Source organism: Acipenser ruthenus, chromosome 6 (assembly GCF_902713425.1).
Source record: "Acipenser ruthenus chromosome 6, fAciRut3.2 maternal haplotype, whole genome shotgun sequence".
NCBI lineage: Eukaryota > Metazoa > Chordata > Actinopteri > Acipenseriformes > Acipenseridae > Acipenser > Acipenser ruthenus.
Window position 1 is genome coordinate 55,221,514 of NC_081194.1, and position 18,381 is coordinate 55,239,894.

The following is an 18,381-nucleotide window of genomic DNA, read 5'->3' on the forward strand; positions in this document are numbered from 1 at the left end:
TTATTAGAAAAAGAAAGCTGTGGTTTCTTATGTTTCCCAACCCATGACTTAGAAATCTACACAACCTAAAATTGGCAAGGATAACTCTTAATTTACAGTGACTGAAACAAATCAAACATGTGGTACATATTCTTATGACTGGGAACATCCTCCCATTCATTCCAAGCACTGCCCCGTACCTACTATACTACATCATCTCCTTCTCTCTGGTGCTTCAAAGTGAACATGAGGTTCCAGGAGCTTCTTGATGAAGTTGGTGGGTTCTCCAGGTTCCAGTTTATGGTCCGGTTCTTTTCCTTTGCATTCCAAGAATCATTCTTCCCTTTCGTTTCATGCTCCACAACTTCATCTCAGCTGTGCCCCCTCATCACTGCACCACCCCAGAGATACAAGGTGCTTTCTCCACACTTACTGAAGATGAGAGGCTGTCTGCAAGCATCCCCAGAGAGTCTGATGGGTCTTTCAGCTCATGCAAAATGTTCTCCACAAAGCAACTTCATATCCTGTACAATAACTCTGGAAAAATGTCCAATGATTCCATTGTGCCTTGCCAACAGGTATGGGTGTATGACCAGTCACAATTTATATCAACCACAGCATCTCAGGTAAGCAAACACATGTTTAAGTCAACTGCTTCTGTTTTTTTGTATTAATAAAGAACATAATAGCATGGTTTTGTTTTTCTCAAATCATATACAGTATAATTGTGGTACTTGTGAGAAGGGAACTAGAGTATTTTTTGATAATGACTACATCCTTCTGCAGTCAGAATGAAGTCGAAGTTATGTAAAAGTGAATTTCTTGTTTATTTAACTGTTACACCTTGGTTAAGATTTAAGTGAACATTTGTGTACATTTCAAAGGGATACTTTGCATGAAAACGACAGTGGTTTGTTTGTCTTTTACCTGATTACTGTATTATGAAAACATAATAGGAAAACTTACATTTATCAGTGGCAGTGCATACTGTTTCCCCCATTAAGGATAAAAATAACACATTACAGTAGTCAGTACCATAGAAAGTACTGTAGTTCACCTACAGCCACAGTATATGCAATAGAATATCTTAAATAAAGTGTCAAGACAAAACATTTCCTATAATTCTAGTGGGTCACACATTAACTTCTTAAAAATGCAACAGCAACCTTTTTTTTTTACTGTTAATAACATAAAGGTTCCGAACACAGTGGGGCAGTTTTGCATTGCAGTACACTTTTACTTTATAATTCTACAAAGTACATTTATAACTAGGGCTGAAATCCAATTACAGAAGTTGAATGTGGGCAGAAAGTACAGTCATTATTATTTTTTTATATTTTAAAAACCACATGTCTGTGCTCTTGTTAAACAGGGCAAGAGTAGTAGAAATATGGCGTGTGTTGAGGAGTTTAACAGTGTAATCGAAGTTTCTAAGTTTAGATATTATCTATTATGTTCTGTGTCGATCCACAGCCCGTGCCATTTTTCTGTTTCAATTCATAATTTAATTATTTTCCCAGGTCCTCATCCTTTTCTCACTTCTGCTACTGACACAAACTTTTCCAATTAATCATTTTACTTTAGTTATTTTTTCCATCCCCCTTTTGTACCTTTTCCATCTTGTGTATCACCCATTTAGAGAGGGGGCACAGAAACTACAGTGGTGCTTTAGTGGTTGGCAGCTAACAGGAATATAGTCCAACTACGCCAACCACAAATTCTCTAAGGAAGAGAAGCCTGCAAAAAGCATTCAAATGGCACATGCCACTTACCTTTTGAAATCTATCCTAATGTTCTTTTAATTGAAGCAGGAAATATGCTGGAAAAGTGCTGCGCCATTATCAAAATACCAGTAGAGTGCAATAGAAATGGTGTGTGAGGAGAAAAAGCTGAACCTAGCACTGCAACTGTCTTTTTCATTGGAGTCACACTGGGAGCTGTTGTATTTGGCTACCTGTCAGACAAGTAAGTTATTCTGATCTCTGTATGGTGTATGTACTGATTTACTGTGATAAACACATCCCCCCCCCCCCCCCCCTCCCCCCCCCTCCCCCCCTCCCCCCCCCTCCCCCCAACCTCTGCTTTCCAAGACTTCTGTGGGGAGTGTTCAATCCCAGCTCCATTTCACCGCCTGGACAAGATCTATTATTTAATAGCTTACTAGAAATGTCACTGTCAGTATAATTAACAAACACATTTACATTGTGCAATCTTTGATCTGTATTAAAGACTTTTTCAGCGCAAAAGCAATTTACTGTAATACTAGACAGCAAATAACACACTAGTACCAAAACAACACAGTGCAACTCTGAATGTCTTTATTTATATCCCAGTGAACCAATTACTACTAGTAAACAAAGTTTTGGACCATCTTCTGATGTTTATATAACAGGTATGGACAAGGTTGCAGGTTTTTCAAGGCTAGAACTTTCACCACTTGTTGTAAATTCTATTCATCAGGAGAAAAGGTTTTCAGGGGATTAATCCAGACCTTTTATTATCTTGTAATTTCAACATTGCTACTTTTTATATAGTCTACATTTTCATGTGAGCTATATTAGATCTGTGTTTTATTTGTAGTATTTTGTGACTATCTTTCTTTTGTGCAGAGAACGTTGCTCGTCTTTCCTACATACTTTATATTGTATATTACGTATATACATCTCAAAAACATGCTTTTTAATATAATTTTAACAGACTATGCTCCTAGTGTCCTCCTTAGCCATGGCAGTCTCTGGGTCAATGGCTGCGTTTTCAGTCTCCTATGTGATGTTTGCTATAACAAGGACTCTCTGTGTCCCTGACTGGAATGTCAATAATTTCTTTAGCGCTAAGTCAAGTGAGAGCAATTTCATGTTTTCTTACTTTTCACATGCTTCTGCTGAAAGGGTTTGTCAAGCATAACCCATTGTTGGGGTCTCTGCAAAAGGTGCAAAGTGTTTTAATGCTTCCTGGTTGGCTGAAACAAGTGACAGCACAAAATGTCCTGTTTATAGTCTAGATACTATTTAGTATCACACGTTATTTTTAGTTTTGCCATTTTATTTATCTGGGGAAGTCGGTCTTAACACAATATGGAGATATCACAAGAGAAATGTAAGAAACTTTAAAAATGTACGAATGAGAAGAGGCCATTCGGCCCATCTGTGCTTGCTCATCCAGTTCCTAGTAGCTGACGGGTCGCATAAGAACCTAAGAAAACTGAGGATTGAACCCTGGCCTCTAGGATCTGAGATTGAGTGCTCTCTATGTGGAGACATACTGAAGTCAATTTGTGTTTAAAAACAAGATAACTAGATATACTGGCAACATCCGGTATATAGTTCCATAAAATATAGTTCCATATAATCCTATCACCCTAATATGTATGTTACTCGTTTAGGCATACACATGCACAGTAAAATGTTAAGACATTTCTTTTTTAAACTCACCTCCCAATGTAGTTAGGATAACTTTTATGTGCCTCTTTTGTTAAGGCTACAAATACCAGAATGCATTGCAATATGATTTAGAAACTGCCCCAGTGAAACTGGGGCTAAACAGGCACTAACTTAAGCCTAATACAATTGTAAACAAATTAAAAAAGGGATCTTCTATTTTTATATACTTACAACATTTTACAGGAAATACATTCTTAATACTTTCATCGTGGGTTCAAAGCTACTACATATGTTTTAAATATGTTGTCTTTTTTTAATGCCATGTCTCCCAAATCCATTGTAAAAATGTCAAAAGTCACCTTAGCTATAGAGGGAATTTCTTAGGAATTTGGTCATACAAAACATGTTGACAGGTAGTCTGTAGGTCCCTGGCCTTGACCTCAGCCCGAATTTGGCTGCTACATAGTAGTGACTTTTTGGTTCTTTAAAATTATGAGAATCAGTACCATTGAAATACAAAATTTAAACATCTCTTATCATTGTTGATTAAATATAGCTTTCTAAAACCACCATATGCTTAAATGACATGCATGCATATATTAGTGCCATTTCTGATGTGAAACTTTTTTCTATGTGCCTAGAGCCTGAGCAAAGTACCAGGTGCAGAAGATCCATTTCGAAACTACTCATTCTGGCATCTGGTGAAAACTGCCAAAATGAGAATGAACAGTCTGGTAAGAAGATGAGCTACTGATTGCTTTTCTAAAACCTTTATCTCAATGGCAGCTTCCTACACATGAAATATTTTTGTGAGCAAAAACAGCTTGTAGAGGATTTCCAGAGAAATGGTCATCTCTTTCTTTAACCCTCTCTCTATCTCTCTATGTGTGTAAGCTTTTTGAAAAAATATGACCTTTTACACAAAACCGAAACCAGAATACCAAACCCTGCTGAATTGGCCTGAGCTCAAACAATTTAGTAATTTCCTTGAGTCTAAGTGGATGGATGTGTCACAAAACTGGTAAGGAGGAGGAGTTCCTGAGTCACATAAGCAAATGACAGCCTGGAATGATGAGCAAATCCTACTCCCTCCTCCAGATCCTGTATTAATCATGCTGTGAATCAATAAGAAGCTGTGGAGTGGTCCTGCTTTCTCCTGCATATCACTGTCTCACTCCGCTGTACCTTAGCAAGACAGAGGTGGTTCTGCAGTTAAAAAATATATATATGAAAAGGATTTTAAACACCAGAACATTAAAACGATTCTAAACGACAGGTTAAAGCATCCCCACCACTGACGATTAAAACGACAGGTTAGAGCATCCCCACCACTGTGGCAAGAGCCCACTTCCGTGAAGGAGACGTCTGCTGACTTAGCCACAAGGAGACATCCGCACAAATGATTGACAAGCCCTCATCATTGTGTTTTAACGACAGGTTTGGAGTTGCTTTAACATATTATGGAATCAGCTTTAAAATAACTGGGTTTGGTGTGGACATGTACCTCACTCATTTTATCTATGCAGTGATTGAGATACCAGCCAAAGTGAGCTGTTACTTTGTGCTAGATAAAATTGGACGAAGAAATAGTCAAGCTTGGTTTCTGATTATAACAGGGATCTTAATAGCAATTAATACAGCCATTCCAACAGGTAAGCAAAAAATATCTTCCTTAGCATGCTGTACCTCATGAAGGAAATAATGTGCAGCATTAGGATATCACACTTTATTTTGAAACTTAGGCCATTCACAATTGTGCCTTTGTATTCCATTATAATGCTGGTTCTATACTGGGGGCAATGGCAGCACAAGGGCAGCTGGAGTGGTAGGATCTATTTTCATATGCTGATATATCAATGGTATTAAAATGGCATGAACCAATGGGATCAACAAACAACATTGCAGTACCACTGTACCATATAAGTACCAGTGTGCTCCCATGTTGTATTGCCATTGCTGGTAATTCATGAATAATGGTTCTTATAAGGTTTTGTAAAGATAATTAACTAGTATTAAAAGGGAATCCAAAGAGATATGCTGTTGGACAAAGTAATTACTGAGAAAATGTATTGTGTCTGTTTTTATGAAACTGTACTGTTGTTATGGAATTCAAAAGCAGTTTAGAACTTTTTTTGTGAATTGCAAACTTTATTAAATTCACAAAAACAATCTTAAAGCTTTGTGAATAGGGCATAGCTTTTTAATTTTTTATGTTATGTCATTTGGTGATACATCATAACAGTATGTGAGGCACAAGCATCTTTAACATCAGTATTCATGTTGAAAATATAAAACCAACGATTAGATTTACAAGTACAGTGGAACGTTGCATATCCGACCGCCACATAACCGCCCTGATCAATGAACCGCCTCGCTAAATAAATAAATAAATAAATAAATAAATAAATAAATATTAAAATTAGGCTACGAGAGTAATGGGGCGTTCACACCGGACGTGGCGCAGCAGTGCCACGCGGCAAGAGCAATTGTTTTCAATGAAGGCGGTCACACGCAGCGGCAGAGGGAGGTGGCACTCAAGCAGCACCTGTAGTTAGGAATTCAGTTGATGCCACATGGACAGAAAGAGGCAGGGTTTTTTTTTAAAAGAGCCCTTATGGCTACAGCTTCTATTTCTATCAATATTGTTATGTTGAAATCATTTATACATTGGGAGACCAAATAAAATGACAGAAGACAAATAATCTTTATATTTGTGTAAAACAAAAGTCTTGAAATAATACACTGTTGCAAATGCTTTTTTAAGCAGCTGCAGAAAATGTATTTTTTCTATTTCACATCCAGGCACAAAGATGATTCAGGAAACCAGCCTCCTCCGGAAGAAATGAATGTTCTCTTAATACCAATGACCCAAAATGGAGTGGAACACCGATAAGGGATTTCGGCAGACTAGTAACTTAACTTTCAGGGTTTGGTAATCAAGTTGCTATAGAGATTTTAAAATAAAAAATAATAATAAATTGCACCTGAGGACAAAGTACTGCATATGCTTGAATTATGTATTTAGCACTATGTATCATTTGAAATGTTCGGTATTGTTTGACCAGAATTTGACTTGATTTTTGTTTTTGCTTTCTCCAGGGCCCCTTTGAGCTAGCAGGCCCCGGGGAAATTTCCTTCGCCTCCCCGCCCTCTTGGTGGGCCTTGGTATATCTATTCTGTCTTCCCCAGAAGTGGTGGCATGGAAGTTCCCTAACAAGAGCTATGTTCAATTTGTCTAGCTGCACTGTAGATTATGGGCTGTGATGACAGGATTGATTTGACAACAAAAGTCTGCAAGGCATTACGTGATAATTTATTTCCAGGGGTGCAAATTTGGTTCTATGGCGCTAGATTCTAGCACCAGGGTACCTCATATAGCACCAGCAACATTAAATTCCAGCGCCAGTAGACGTGTAAAAATCTATTTATATTCCTTAGCAACCATAGATGATGATAGTTTCTCATTGGGTCTGGACTCACCTGGCTCACCCACACTCATCCACATACACAGAAGAAGAGAAGGTTTGTGTCATGTGGGAAGTTGTGAGGAGGGTTGATTAGGGCAGGGTTTGATCATTTTCAAAATAGTTTAGCACCAATTTTCAAAACGATTTCCACCCCTGTTTATATGTATGTATTTAACAACACTACAGAGATGCACACGTTCCAGAAGCCTAAACCTCAGTTCAACTGTGGCATATTCAATTAACAACATGGTTTAGATTGTTTAAATTAATTAATTAATAATTCATTCAGTGTTACACATTAATTAAAGGTTGGCTTGACACTTTTTTTTTCCATCCACACAAACAAATGTTCTCATTACGATATAGCACACAAAACATCTGCTGACATACGTTTTTGTGAGAATTTATTTATTTATTTTTTAATACAAAAATCTGTCATAAACAGCATTACCAGGACAGGTGGTTATCTATAGTTTTGGATGTGGAAGTAACCTAATATTCCCTACCAAGACACAATACGGGTATAAGTTCTGGTACACCCAAAACTTGAAAGACAGCATCTTGTTATACAGGAAATGCCTGTGTTCAATGGAATTTTACACACAGTTCCCAAAATAAGGTGTCCTGGCTTTTCTCAAAATATTTATGTTTTTTTATATTATTTACATAATATAAATATTTATGTTTTTATATTATTTTCATAATGTAAACCTTCATAAATAAAGGTTTGGTGGTCCAGTGGTTAAAGAAAGGGGCTTGTTACCGGGTTCCAGGTTCAATCCCAGCTCAGCCACTGACTCTCTGTGTGTGACCATGAGCATGTCTCGTCCTTCGGATGAGACATAAAATCCAAGGTCCTATTGTAAGTGACTCTGCAGCAGCAGTTGTGATGCATAGTTCACCCCCAAGTCTCTCTAAGTTGTTTTGGATAAAAGTATCTGCTAAATAATAATAATAATAATAATAATAATAATAATAATAATAATAATAATAATAATAATAATAATAATAATAATAATAATAATAATAATAATAATAATAATAATAATAATATTTTTTCTGAGCGGTATTTTAAACTCTATTGTAAGGTAAATCCCACTTAATCTCATGTATTTTGTCAGCGCAATCTTGATATTCTGCTTTCATCAGCTTGCATAGACTGGAGCAGGGAATGCAGGGTGAGCCATGCAAGTGTAGTTCGAATCCCACTCACAAGACGTTGCAGATCTTGGCAGGGTTTAAGAGGAAAGTCAGATGGCCCCCATTTCTTCCACTGTTCAGTAGATTGGTAACAATTGTTTGGTCAGTGAGTTCCGGCAGAGGGGACAGTTGGATTGGCCTAATAAACACTGATTTATAAATCCATGGCTACATTTGTTTGGTACATGTACAAATAATGAATTTGTTTGAGATCATTAAGAGAGTGAAGCAGGTGAGGTGCTGCATGTGTTTCAGTAACACCACCAATGCCAGGTTGTGGGCAATGTTAGTGGCTGTTCTGCTTTGTACAGTACACTGTATATTTGTGTGTTTCTATGTTGTACCAACTGGAACGTCGTCCCAATCTGATATTGGCCCATAGCTCACGACACCTTAATGAGAAAAATATATGGTTACAATATGAACCTATGTACACTAGGACAGATTCAGACAGTTGAAGCTTTTCAACTCACATTGCATTGCATTCTGGTGCACTTTACCTTTCACAACAGGACTACACTTACCATAAGGCATTGGGTTGTGAGTTGAAAAGCCTGAACTACACCAAACTGACCTAGTGTATATGAAGTCATATGGTAACCCTAGAAAGAGATTTGATAGTTGGAACTTTACTGATGTGATCCTTCACTTCCAAAAAAAGGAAAATAAAACAGGAAAAGTGTATGTAAGTGAGGTGAGGCAGCTAGAATTAACATCACATGGGAATGGGGAAGGGGAGGATACATCTTTAACAACTCCCCTCCCTGATTCTTTAGTTAATATGCAGCATGAATATTTAAATAATTAAACAGAAATAATTTATAGTATTTTGAAGAGATGGAAAGACCACTTTTTTATTCTATAATAACCAGAAACCATTTTGAAGACCATTAAGAGTACAGGTACTTTTGTTTTCAATGGTCTCCAAGTCCATAAGGAGTTCATACAATAAGTGAAAGAAAGGGTTGTCTGGCACTCTTCTATCATCTCAGTTAAAAGAAGAAGCAACTCCACACTGACTCACTTAGATAAGCAAGTCAAAGATGAAGTTTACAGACTTCCTGGCAGACACTGGAGGCTTTGGGGGGTTCCAGGTTTTTATTTTCATCATCCTATGCTTTCCTATGATTCTCCCGTGGCACTTTCTGCTCCACAAACTTCATTTCAGCTGTACCCAGTCACCACTGTGCCATTTCAGACCCAGACAATGGAGACATCTTTGGGAACCTTACTGCACACCAGAAACTTGCTGTCAGCATCCCAATGGAGCCTAGTGGGACTTTCAGCTCCTGCAAGATGTTCTCTGAGCCCCAGTTTCAACTGCTTTCCAACTCCTCCGTGGAGGCTGGAAATGTTGCTGTAACTGTGAGGTGCCAGTATGGATGGGTTTATGATACATCTATATTCTCTTCAACTCTAGCAATAGAGGTACATCTTTTTTTTAAAATCTTTTTAAGGTAACGTTAAGTCCAAATGGGTTTCAAGTTAACTGAAACCCATCTTTTACCGTTTTACCGTCTTTTGAAGGTATTCTAAATCACATATAAAACAGTCACAGTTATTGATTTTTCAAAATAGCAGTTTTTATCCAGTGGATTGTGATGTAAAAAGTACAATTTAATATTTGCTTAAATGAAAACATACCTATTGAATATTTATTTCTAAGACAATTCTAACAAGAGATCTGGATAAACTCATCTAGGACAAAGAATGCCTAAATCCTTGCTGTAAAGATCGGCTAAGCTTGACTTTGTTAAGCACATTTAGATTGTTATCAGAACTATGTATTGAATTTCAAACAGATTTTGGTTAAACCCTGTACCTTGAAACTGACAACAGGACCATGTAAAGTTCAGACAGACATCAAATCTGAGGAATGTATATTTAATGAGAGTAATACTGCCATCTAGTGGACGATGGAGATGGTTCAGTTTGTAATTAAAATACATTGGCTTCACTGGTAAGCTATGTTAACTGTTATACAAATGATTTATACTTGTGAACTCTTAAATGTACAAAAATAGAAAATGTAAGGTATTAAAAGCCTTAAATAAATCACTTAAAATTAAGTAATTTATCATTTTAGGAAATGGATTAAAATCGAATCAATTCATTAGAATGATAATTATGGGACTTGTGTGATTTATTTTGGTACTGCATTGTGTAAAATCACATCAGGACATAGAAATGTGATTATTAAGTGAAAATGAATAACTTAGGAAAAATTATTTCACAAAAGAGTATTTTTAACTGAATGCATTTTCTGTGATTTATGATCTTTTGTTCAAATGAAAATGGGGAGGTGTCTTTTTGATGAAGTTATGATGTCATCTGTTTACATTCAAAGCAGCCAATAAAATTACCTGATGGAGAGTTTACCAATGGAATGACTAGCAGTAAGGAAATATAAAACACAACTGCTGTAGCCTGTAACAAAAAGAGGAAACCCCTTGGTGTGTGGTTCTGTTGCATTGTGGGACATGGAGTCCTGAAGAAAGAGCGGTCTTGTTTTAGAGGACTACAAACTGAAGATCAGGTTTCTAAACGGAATCACTTTTTAACCACGAGGAGAAAGCTGTATACATTGATTCTTCATTGCGAGACTGTTTCAACTGTCTTCACATATAAGGACTGGTAACTAAACAACTTATGAATTTCCATGGTGCATAAATCGATTATATGATTAATGTTGTTTAAATTTAAGTAATATTAAACTATGTTGAATTGCATGATCGAATATGAATGCATTGTTGAATGTTGAATATATTTAGAATCTTAATTACAACTGAATATATGGTTAATTTGTCTTGAACATACATAGTATAATACATTGAAAACAAATTACTACAATCAAATACAATCTACTTTTGTTTTTGTAACTTTAATAAAAGAAGGCATTTGCTTTCAACAGGATTTGTCGTTTTGTTTTTGTATGTTGAAACAAGCACCGATATATGATAACATTGACTTGAATCAAAGTTGAATATTGTAGAATATATATGCATAAGTTTAAGTCTAACTTTTGACTGCACTTGGATATGAATGTAGTATTGATGGTGATATAGAAGGATAGTCACATAAAACCGTAGATCATTATAGTAAGGTATTGTTTATACATAGCTAAAGGCGTGTCTTGAGAAAGTATCCAAATACATGTTTACTTGTCTTGAGATAGCATAAGGATTTATGTTACAATTACTATATCATAACTTTTATCACCACAGGATGTCTATACACTATAAATAATAACGCATAAATATACACAGCATGCAGCTACAGCTCATTTAACACAGGGGTAGGTTGTCAGAGAGAAGGGTAGGGTAGGCTACTTAAGTTTATTATTCGACTGCCATTGAGGTTTTTTTTTTTTGACTTATTTTATCTAAAGTGAGCAGAAGACAACAGGGGAAAATATGCATTTTCTACTATGTTATAATCTTTTCAGTTTGCAGTATAATTACAATTAATTTAATTTCTACTTGGTTTTTTATATTTAATTGGTTAATTGCAATAATGTACAGTACGTGCTGTTGTTTATCATGGATTATACAACAACTGGACACTGATCTCCCATTGTTTTCTAGTATTAACTAAAATATGTCACATTGCAAGGCAGACATAAAGCTATAAACCTCACACAATTTACTGTATTACTACCAAATCATGGCACCCAAACGACTCACAAATACAAACTAGTCAAGGCCTTTTATTTGGTTTTCACTAAATAATTAAATGTATGTATAGTATGTTTTTGATGCTGTTTAGCACTAGCATTGATTTAATGTGTCTAAGTCAAAAGTAATATAAAATACCAACTAAAAAATGTATGTATTTCTAATGTATGTATGTAATCATTGTTATGTAGTACAACGTGTGAAAAACGGTTAATCAAAGTGATAAGTATACCAAAAGCTGTTAGCAGTGACTTCCTCACATTAGCTTATCTGAGCAGAAACTTGAGATGGCTGGCAATTTAGTGTGGAATTAAACATGGTTAAATTAAACGATCAATAAACAATGAAGCAGACCTCTGTGCAAACTGTGCGACACTGATATTTTGAAAACAGTCAGGGTGAAGGATTAAGGGTTTACTAGTCACACCAGTTATATAATAGTGAAGCTGGCACACACTGTTTTGCTGAACTCTTTGTGAATGAAAATAAAAAATTGTTTTGCTTTTTTTGTTAAGTGGGACATGGTTTGGTGTGATGATAGGAACCATTGTATTTGGCAGCTTCTCAGATAAGTAATTTTTATATTGTACTGCTTCTTTTTAATGTAAAACATTCCTCTACCACCCTTGAAAATGTATGTATATTACTGTCATTTTGAGTTTTTTATTCATTTTGTCACCTGACACTTAATAAAAAAAAAACACCTCTCACCAATGACATACACGTTTTGTCAAAATATTTACTTTTTTTTTTTTTACTTTTTGCTTGTTTACATGTAATTACCTGTAAGGGTGATCAAAAAGATTTGAGCTTGACTAGAGTGTGTTTGGGAATTGTAAACTTGGTTGCTTTTCTGCAAAGGAGAATCCGCCCCTAACCAAAATGTCATCAGCAAGCGCATAAAAGCTCTGTGTGTTATTCTTTCATGTCACTTCTTTTTGTTTCAGCTGCTCAGTCAAGCGCTGGGAGGCCAAAACGGGAGTTGACCGCTTAGAGTCTGGAGGAAGGGCTGCCCTCAGCCACGGATTCCCTGAGGTTTCCCCTAAAAAATTAAAAATGTGAGCAGGGGTTTTTTCCTTACCTGAGTGCTGAGCGATTCGTATTTAGTTCTGCAGGGTGAGTGGTCGGGTTGGACAGGCTGGGCTCTCTCCCACAGCACAGTCATGCTCTGGGGGACGGGTGTTATCTCAGCTGCTGTTTTTCATTAATTTCAATATTTGGGGGTTAGGTGGCAGGGCGCCACTGTGGAGCATGCTAATTATTTATTATTATTCATTCATGGTTTGGCGGCCTCGTCTTTTGTTTTATTAGGAACAATGTCAATATAAGCCATTTCTATTTATTTACTTTTTTTGCCATATACAAATATCTAAGAAAGAAAGAACAGACATCTCCCTGAAACCGCTCAATTGTGATTTAAATTAAAATGCATTCTAAACTGGAATAAGTCAACAGCAATACTTGGGTCAATCACAAGCAATGTCAGTATTGTCTTAATTAATGGTGACCAAAACATTCCAGTGCAAAACTTTAGTGTGGGATCTAATTGTTGAATATTAGTTAGAGAAAGCTTTGAAAAAAGTGTACATTTAAAAGTAACAGACCAGTACATTTATAGACACCTACCCTGCAAGAACAACATGACAAAGCATTTTAAAGTGTCATCATCCAGCACAGTTACCAGGGAGTAGAACTAGAACTTAATTTTAAAGCTCTATTTCCATCCATCCATCCATTATCATTAACCGCTTACTCCTTTACAGGGTCGCGGTGAGCCGGAGCCTAACCCGGCATACACTGGGCGCAAGGCGAGAGTACACCCTGGACGGGACGCCAGTCCATCGCAGGGCACCACACACACACACACACACAGAGGGCAATTTAGAGTGACCAATCAACCGGGACAGCCTGTCTTTGGACTGTGGGAGGAAACCGGAGTACCCGGAGAAAACCCACACGAACACAGGGAGAACATGCAAACTCCACACAGACAGTACCCTAGGATGGATTCAAACCTAGGACCCTGGTGCTGTGAGGCAGCAGCGCAAACCACTACGCCACCGTGCCCCCCTAAAGCTCTATTTACTTGTTTTAAATATTCATTGGATTTCCTTTTGCTATAGGGTTTCAATTGCCTGAATGTTGCTGGCCACAGTAAGGTCAACTGGCTATTTCTGGAAAATAGTGCCCACTAGTGGTTACTTGTGATAGTGAGCAGAGTTTCTGATCCTGACACTCCGCATTGATCACTTTCATCCCTTAAAATGATTAGAATATTTATAAAATCATGTATGTAAGCTATGCAGAACATAAATAAGACATTTTGTCCTGTGGGCCTGTAGTGCTACTGACAGGCTCTGCCATTACGTTTTTTTTTTTTTTTGTCCAAGATATTTATAATGTGCATATTATAGAATAAAGATGGATACATAGGATAAATCTTGTACAGTACAGTAGTTCTCCAGATATTGCTGTCAGTAGCTCAGCCAATTATCTGTATCATCTAGGTAGATTTAAAATACAACAAATGTCTGTGTTTGCTAGTAATGTAAAACAACTATATATATATATATATATATATATATATATATATATATATATATATATATATATATAAAATATATAAAAATTTACTTCTCATAAAATGAGCATAATGCTGGTCGTTCAGTCTCTCTCAAGCAAGACTGGAATGTAGTCAATGTTACAAAATGACCATGCAAGTCTGACAAGTTGATCAGACTCATCTGGATTACTAGTTAACTAATAAAGACACTTTGGTTGATTTAGTATATGTCTATGGCAGTCCACTAGAACTGAAAAGCAGTTGCTGAACTTCTTGTCAAAGTACCTTAAAGAGTAAGTAGCGGGGTTCTGAAAAATACAGCGTTATACGTCCTCATGTGTTGCTACAACTGTTTAAATAATGTACCTGTGATTTTCCTTTCATTGTTAACCTCCTTTGAAAAGTCTTCTGTTTCAAACTATATATATATATATATATATATATATATATATATATATATATATATATATAATATATATCACAACAACGTGCTCTGGCTTTTCTGTTCCGTACCACATTATGGATCGGTATTGCTGTGTTATCTGTTTAACAATGAAGGCAATAATCCTTACACTATCAAGTGCACTAGAGCGGCCATTTTAAAAAGAGCGTTGTCAGGATCAACAATGAAAAGAAAAAATGACAGGTATGATATTTAAATAGTTCTAACTCGTGGGGACATGTAACACTTTTTCAGAACCCCACTACTTACCCTTTAACACAAGCTTAATTAAAACAACAATAAAAAAAAAAAAAAACATTTGAGTTATCGAAGGATTGTAAACATCAGGAAAAGTTAAGGGAGCAGTAAAAAAACAAAATAAAAAAAAGATAAAATAAAATGGAATTTAAAGCTAATTGTTAGGTCTTACAGACATACCACATGCTACTGTTCATAAAACGCAACCGGACACAAGGAGTCTACTACCACAGGCTGAGGGACAAATAGTTACAGCAGGTGTGCCTTTGTTTTCAAGCAATAGAAATAACCCCAAGATGCAGTGTTCTCTTTGACATTTTTATTATCTGTATTTCTACATTTTACATGTTTATTTCCTTTTTGTGACAGTTTAGTACTTGTAAAACACATATGAACAAAAACAAACAAACAAACACTTTTGCACATCTTACTGTTATTTGTCAGTGGCTATTATTAATGCACTAAAAGCTTCATAAGTTTTGCATAAGCACACAGTTATTCATTTTTGATATCTGGTCATTTTTAAAAGTCACTTTGGAGATAGCAGGGACATAACTGAAATGTAATCCTAGGGTTAGGTGTAAAATATAAACACTGAAATTAAGCATCTTACTTTACTGTTACAATATTCTTCTTCTTCTTATTATTTTTTATTTATTTAGCAGACACCTTTATCCAAGGCGACTTACAGAGACTAGGGTGTGTGAACTATGCATCAGCTGCAGAGTCACTTACAATTACATCTCACCCGAAAGACGGAGCACAGGGAGGTTAAGTGACTTGCTCAGGGTCACACAATGAGTCAGTGGCGGAGGTGGGATTTGAACCGGGGACCTCCTGGTTACAAGCCCGTTTCTTTAACCGCTGGACCACACAGCCTCCTATTCTTGGCATATCAATATGATCATAAATGTATTAGAGCATTTCTTAGCTAGTTAGTAAAATTAAATCCATAATAAAAAGGTTTCACAGACCACAATATCTTGAAGTAGATAATGTAAGTTTTTAAGCAAGACAAAATAATAAGTGTGATTTCATTGCACAGGAACTTGCAAACCGGCCTACTATAAACCATGATAACTATGAGAATATTTGATAAATTGTGAAAAACACAGTTCGACTCCCAGACCTGTCCACCTGTTGAGTTTTTTATAATAATAATAATAATAAAAAATGTAACCTTGTGAACAATAACAAGTATTCTCTCCAAACTAAAAATTATAGAAATGAAAAAAAACTATAATAATAATAATAATAATAATAATAATAATAATACATACACTTTTTGGTTGCTATAGAAACTTGCTTTGAGAGTGGTGGTTGTGGCTTCAAATATCGTAAAAGATATAAACAGCATGATGAAGGGACAAAAAAGGTTAAACTCAGGAGCAGTCCTCCCTGGCATCTCACAAGGACTGTTCCTTATGTGGTGCCACAAGAAAAAGATCTTTCCTCATTGTTTTATTACAAAATATTACAATGATCAAATTCACTTGGAGCCCCACGAGTGGAGAGAGAAAAAAAAAATATATATATATATATATATATATATATATATATATATATATATATATATATATATATATATATATATATATATTACACACACACACACAGAGATACAGACATATATTCACTTATCAGAAAAATTATTCAAAAAGGTGCTCGGTTTCCACGGCAATGGTCTTTTAAATCAAGTAGTTAATGCTTGAGCCCAATTATGTAAAACAAGATGTAATAGGTCTGACCAAGAACTGTTGTGGATTAATCCACATCACTACATGTCACATTTCAAAGATTTACTTTATTAAAAATAATAGTCTTTAGTGTTATGAATTGGTTATAATGTATGTGATTGTATAAAGCATTTACGTCACAGGGACTAGCTGTTAAAAGCATTCTTTGCGACATGGCTGTACTGCAAGTGACAGTGACAAGCATTTTATTTCAGCCATAAGAAAGCAAACGATAAAAGTAGCACAAAGTTTACAAGCAAACCTAGTATGTTTGGTTTGAGGTGTTGCGAGAAATAAGATTGCAACAATTTACTTCAAACAGGCAAGCCTGTATAACTACAGCTTGCAGCAGATTGTAGTGTTCTTGTGAATATCTTAAGTAAACACTGCAAAATCTCGCTTAAATTCATATTCCTGTTGCAATAAAGCCTCACAACTGTCAAAGATGACAAAAATCTATTTCTCTGTATTGAAAACAGAGCACCTTCTATTGAGCTAGATATGCAATAAATGAATTACATTAGGTATAAACCTATTTTAAATATACAACATTCTCAAATAACTATACTGTATATTCTATATAAGTATAATCTTTTCTGCACTACCAGTGTATTCTACACACCGACAATACCTACAGTACCAGTGAAAGTGCACAAAATAAATTCATATAGCTGTTAAACAAAGCAAAAAGGTAAACAAAAACTAAAACAAAGTGAATATTATTCAAAGCGTCACATTCATTCTTTTAAATCGTCTTCATTCCAAGGCTTCTGAAAATAGTAAAAACAGACTTTAAAGTTTTACAAGTTGGTTATATTCTGGTAAACCAAAAAGTGCAGGACAAATCATCAACTGGCATTTGTTAAGGAGGATATTGCTGGACAAAACAGCCATTACACTAGCTACTCGGTGCTCTCAAGCTATGCTTTGTGTTCCAGTTTCCTTTTGCAATACACAGCTAGTTACATGTCATAAGAGAGAAAGGATCAGGCCCTTGACTTTCTGACAAAGACACAAATGTGCCTGTGGCCATTAAGGATCACTAATCTAAACAAAATAAAAACATGTCAGAATTAATGTTTAAAAGAAGATTAACGTATTTCGCATGTTTAATATATATTAGAAGATAACGTATTTATTTATTCACAATGTATCCAGTCAGTGTACTTACCTTATTCGTTCCCTTTTACATATGAAGTTAATACTGGCTAGTAATCTCAGGCTGCTCCCTGTCTTTGTCATAAATGTAACATCCAACTTCTCCAATGTTAACACCTAGGAATAAAAGCAATAGGTACAGTAGTTATTCTTGTGTTTTCTACTACAACTTTTGGTTTGTAACATGCACTTGTACAGAACACAGATCGTTGTCCCAGTTTATTACAGGCATCCCGGAACTCCATGTAATCATTTTGTTTAAAACAAGAACATCTGCCATTCATTTAAATGTCAATACTTCAGCTGGTTTTGCCTCCTGGATGACCACTCTACCGAGGTCAAGATTGAACAGGGTATATTTTCAAATTCTAGGGTATACAGGGCAGGAAAGTTGCACATTCTGAATATTTGGAGAGAATACCAATCAAAAGAGAGAAAGGACACAAAATCACAAATCAGGATTTCAATTCAAGTTCTTAATTCCTCCAATATCTTGAAATTCCCTACAATGTTTTAATGTCTTA

The 18,381-nt window shown here is 35.8% G+C and overlaps 1 protein-coding gene, 1 long non-coding RNA gene and 1 pseudogene across 3 annotated transcripts in view; 2 read left to right on the forward strand and 1 right to left on the reverse strand.

Moving 5' to 3' along the window:
* The first annotated feature begins 225 nt into the window (after positions 1-225).
* Positions 226-9,519, forward strand: LOC117411217 (solute carrier family 22 member 7-like; annotated as a pseudogene).
* A 274-nt stretch (positions 9,520-9,793) lies between these two features.
* LOC131737305 (uncharacterized) lies at positions 9,794-14,487 on the forward strand. Its single transcript, XR_009328917.1, has 3 exons — positions 9,794-10,660; positions 12,216-12,758; positions 13,464-14,487. It is a non-coding gene; the product is annotated as an uncharacterized LOC131737305 (long non-coding RNA).
* Positions 14,488-16,570: 2,083 nt separating this feature from the next.
* LOC117410585 (cysteine-rich protein 3-like) overlaps positions 16,571-18,381 on the reverse strand; it is a 34,765-nt gene continuing 32,954 nt past the window's right edge. For both annotated transcript variants that reach the window (XM_034017246.3, XM_034017245.3), the window contains 2 exons: positions 17,871-17,974; positions 16,571-17,469 (listed from right to left, as the gene is read on the reverse strand). In XM_034017246.3, coding sequence (XP_033873137.1) covers positions 17,445-17,469; positions 17,871-17,974 — 129 coding nt within the window. In that variant the 3' untranslated portion in view covers positions 16,571-17,444. The remainder of the gene's footprint in view (positions 17,470-17,870; positions 17,975-18,381) is intronic.